Source organism: Bidens hawaiensis, unplaced genomic scaffold (genome assembly GCF_021521415.1).
Source record: "Bidens hawaiensis isolate Kalapana, Puna unplaced genomic scaffold, B.hawaiensis_p1.1 tig00016869_1, whole genome shotgun sequence".
Lineage (NCBI taxonomy): Eukaryota > Viridiplantae > Streptophyta > Magnoliopsida > Asterales > Asteraceae > Bidens > Bidens hawaiensis.
This window is the reverse complement of record NW_027492559.1, coordinates 356,686-361,375: the sequence shown is the minus strand read 5'-3', so window position 1 is coordinate 361,375 and position 4,690 is coordinate 356,686. Positions and strand designations below refer to the sequence as shown.

The window sequence follows — 4,690 nt, the reverse complement described above, 5'->3', positions numbered from 1 at the left end:
TCGTAGCTGGATGTGCTACCCACTGCAACAAATCCTTTAAATATTTTGGCGGTTTTTACTTGCATTGATGTTTAGATTTTAGGATTATATACGTTTGAGTATAGAACGCATGTTACTTTATAATAACATTGGGATTATGATACTTGATAAGACAAGATCAGCATTATAAAATACCGAGTATGCCCCTGCTGGCAGCCCTTATGATTTAGCAATTCTGCAAGATCATCCCTTTTACAACTTTGCTTATAAAAAATTAATGTTTGACGAGAAGATTCAAGTGGAGGGATTTAGACCAACCTACATTTTGTCAAATCTTGGTAATGTTTCTTATGGTTTAATTTTAAACAGGTAGTTTAATAAAACATAAATGGTTGATTTGATGTCGTATATTATTGGGTCATGGGTCATTGGGAAAATAAGCATCTGTAAAACGGTATACGTTGCTAGCTTGATATGCTCTATGACCAAATGCAAGAGGTGAGTACATATATAAGTCATCTTGATGAAGGATAACGGTGTTCGTGTTTTAAAAATATATACATGTCGCGAAGCGCGGGCTAACTTGCCATTATTATATTATAAATCATGAAGGAGGGCCATGTTAGAGTTTTATATGACGTTATATCATATATGCATGTTGTATAACCTCATATGCAAATTTTTGGAGGGCAAAAATAGGGAAAATATATTAAGAGCCCACTATCATCCTTTTAACAATACATCAACTCACAATGAATTCATCTTCAACTAATTAATTGAATTTAAGGGGTCTAATTAATGGATTAATAAGAGCCCAATATCATCCTTTTAACACATACATTAACTCACTAATGAATTCATCATCCAATTAATAGCTGTCCGTTTCATTTTCTACAAATTAATTGAATTTAAGGTACACTCTTTTCTTTCCTTTGTTGCTAAATATGCTTATATTTCTATTCCAATGGTCTCTTTTTTTGCATCTTGGGCATTCTTTTTTATAGGGGAAGGTATTTTTTTTATCATTCTACTTTTCTTATTGGTAAACAAACTTAAAAACAAAATAAAGAGAAAATTTGCAACAAACTAATCACTTTTTTTTCACATATTTATGCAGACTATATCTAATGTTGCAATGGTTTATGTGGAATCAATACACCGTCGAAAGAAGTTTCGTGATGTATGTGTGTAAATTTGTATAACAGTTAAATTTAATTTTGACCCAAATAGGATTAGAGGTGGAAATATGGTGGGTTTGTTGATTGGTCAATACGTGTTCGGGTCAACCCAAATTGACTCGTATTGTATAACTATGCAGGTTGGTTACGTGACAGCAATCTGTTGTGCATGTTTACTTGTGAAATGTAACATGGTGAGGGCCTTTTTGTCATTTAGATTTTATACACGCACCGTCTTTTAAATGTTCTAATCATAATTGCAATTATAATGTTGTCTTTTAGATGTGTTTTAACTTTTAATGCATTCAACGAAGGTGCGAGCATGAGCATGCTAGAACATCATGTTCTAAACGTTAGATTACATGTCATTGTTCTGATTATTTATATATGAACATAATCTGAAATAAACCCTATGTCGTATGGAAACTTCTCAAACAACAAAAAAATACACAAGATTTAGTTAACTAATTAGCCCCTATGTTGTCTACAATGCTTAATTACTTTATTAGGGACAATTTAGTAATTTAGAAGTAGTTCAAGGAGTCCAAGAAAATTTTAAAGTGTAAAAAGGGCATTTTTCTCTATATATGGTGAGAGTTGAACATGGAAATCATATTCTAAAAGTCGAGTTGCTTCTCAATTTTGACTTTTTGTTCAAAAATGAATATTGGGATCATTTGTCTATCTGGGTTTGACAATATTTATTCGGATCAGTTCATTGTAGAATGAAATTATCTAAATATGTGGTAAATTTTGATTTACTATGTGAATGATTAATGGTGTGGGTGTCAAGATTTAAATCTTCTAAATAGCAATTTCCATGCACGAATCAGAAGCATCTTTTAAGGTTCATAAATTCCAAGTTAAGGAACTACTCAAGTTATTTCACAGGATGCACATGTCATGTGCCACTGGGCACTTGTAATTTTCCTTTTTTTTAATTCTAATTCGGTTTTTCGACTTTTGAATTTTGAACTAAATTTTGAAAGTAAAATCCTGGTTTTGACTATAGAAAGTCAAATTAAAATAAGAATGTTATCTTGGGTTTCCGAACATAATATAATATCATCTTCGTCGTTATCATTTTTAATTAAAGAATTGAAACTCCATTCAACTAAATCATCCTAAATGCTTAGTTTAGCATATGATGATTGTTATCAAGCTGAAGGAGTGAAGGGTAATTTCGAAACTCAATTAGTCAGCCGTTGTTGTTTGTACCTTAAAGCTTGATTAATTTATTTTTTTGTTAATATTGTTATATTAATTTATTTTATTTTCGTATTGTATCGTAAACTATATCGAACATAAATTTTGGTGTAGCAAATGCGGGTACCATAACTAACCAAACCATAACCGACTGAATCTTTTGTACGTCCCCGCCGCGAAGCGCATGCATTTACGCTAGTATATATATATATATATATATATATATATATATATATGTATGTATATATATGTAATTTATATACATATAAAAAATAATATAATAACAAACTTTAATGTTTATTTATGTTTTATACATTGCTTTTTAAATATATATGATATATGTTTGATCAATAAAAACATCATTAAAGCTTCGTTGGTTGACTCATGGGGTAATTATTAAAGCTTCTATCTTAGAAATGACCCAAGTCCGACATGCACATTTCATTTTGGATTTAATGAAAAAATGGGTTTTACTGGTTCACCCGCCGCGTCACCGGGTCCGGGCTGACCACCACCCGCAAAACCCGGCCGAGTTTTTAGAAAACAGCCCAAACACCCGGATCGGTATAGGGACAAGGTCACGATCGGACCGGGCCGGGTTTCAAAACACTGCTCATTTAGAGTGATGACCACTTGATATTATTATTATCTATATCTATATCTATATCTATATCTATATTATATATAAAGAAAGAGTGATGGGCAACAAAGTAATTTCATAATTACATGACAGAAAAAATAATTTGCCATTACCTTATTTCGTTCCTCAAGGGTATCGTACAAGTACATGAAGCTTCACGTTTTGTATAATGAAGTCTTCTATCCTTTGAAGGATGAAAAAAGCACTTTAACATTGAATGTTGGAAATTGAATGTGATGGTTTACATTAACACATCAATTGCATGGACAGTCGCATTGATGGTATTGGAATGCCCATAAACTGAATGTGATGTTTCATATGAAAACATCAACTGAACGGACAATGGCATTGAAGGACAAAATTGAATGTTAGCAATCATTAGACTCCCATCCCTCACCCTGTATATATAGACATAATATGTGATTCCGATCAGGATGTAGCTAAGGTTTTTATGGTTGATGGAAGGGATGATACGGAGACGGAGATGAAGTAATAAGTTTATGGGTAAAAGTGCTCCTTCATGACGTTTCAATTTCAACCTCATCAACCCTCCTGTTCAAGTTACAACTTCCTTCTTCGGTCTCGGCCACCACTCCTTAATGTGGGCCACGTTTAACCCCAACGGCTTAACCCTATTCCTCGAAGAAGACCCGAAATGGATCCAAACGGTTTTAAACACCGCACCGGTTTTAAAAGCGGTTCATGTAAAGTACCGTGCACAGCTTCAACAGGCCGTCGAGTTGTTGACAACATACCGGGTTGAGCCGGTGTGTGGGGCGAGTAAGGCGTATGTTAGAGGGAACACGCGCCGTAGGCTAGCTTTGACCGGGTTGCCGGATGTGGTGTATGCTAAGGAGTGGGATATGATAATGATTGATGCCCCTAAAGGTTATTATGCGGAAGCACCATGTAGGATGGGTGAGATATATTCGGCTGGGGTCATGGCGAGAAACAGGAAAGGATCCGGTGTGACGCATGTGTTTTTGCACGATGTTGATCGGAGGGTGGAGAAGATGTATGCGGAGGAGTTTTTGTGTAAAAAGTATTTGAAGGATGGGACTGGAAGGTTGTGGCATTTTGAGATACCGCCGGCCGGGAATGGTACGACTGCGGATAGGTTTTGTTAGATGAGGAACTGGTGTTTTTTGGGTTTAGTTTTGATGTTTTTTGAATTATATAGCTAGAGTTTGTATGTTATATATGATAATCAGGAGTTACAGTTTCGGATTATTTTCAATTTTGTTTTATAGTTATTCGGATAAAAAAAACTTAGGGTATTTGGGGCGCTCTTGGCTTTGCAGTTTCATTGGTTTGGTCGAGTATACCAACACAAATGCTTCAGCTTGGAGCTCCGGGTGGGAGATTTGATTTGGTAAAATTAAATACAATTAACTTTACCAAATGATTATGTGTGTCTGATGGAGTCATGGAAAACAATTGTTTAAGGTGATTTGGGTGTGGAGATTACACAATCGCCAACAAATTGGTTTATTTAGGTTAAGGTTATAAAACCTTTTGTATTAGAACTCAAATTTATTTACTGGGAATGGCTAAGGTTTTTTGGTTTTTTATTCGAACTCGAATTTGTTACTTCTTCAATTCTTTGTGCATGTATTGCTGCCCTTTCGGTTATAAAACCTTTTGTTCACATTATAGATACTAGATTCTTTTGCTCTGATTTATTTTT

The 4,690-nt window shown here is 34.4% G+C and overlaps 1 protein-coding gene across 1 annotated transcript; it reads left to right on the top strand.

Moving 5' to 3' along the window:
- Window positions 1-3,345: 3,345 nt before the first annotated feature.
- Window positions 3,346-4,407, top strand: LOC143552438 (arabinogalactan O-methyltransferase 1-like). Its single transcript, XM_077042660.1, has 2 exons — window positions 3,346-3,370; window positions 3,565-4,407. The coding sequence occupies exons 1-2, from the start codon at window positions 3,346-3,348 to the stop codon at window positions 4,128-4,130; spliced, it is 591 nt and encodes a 196-aa protein (XP_076898775.1). The 3' UTR covers window positions 4,131-4,407.
- The last annotated feature ends 283 nt before the right edge of the window (window positions 4,408-4,690 follow it).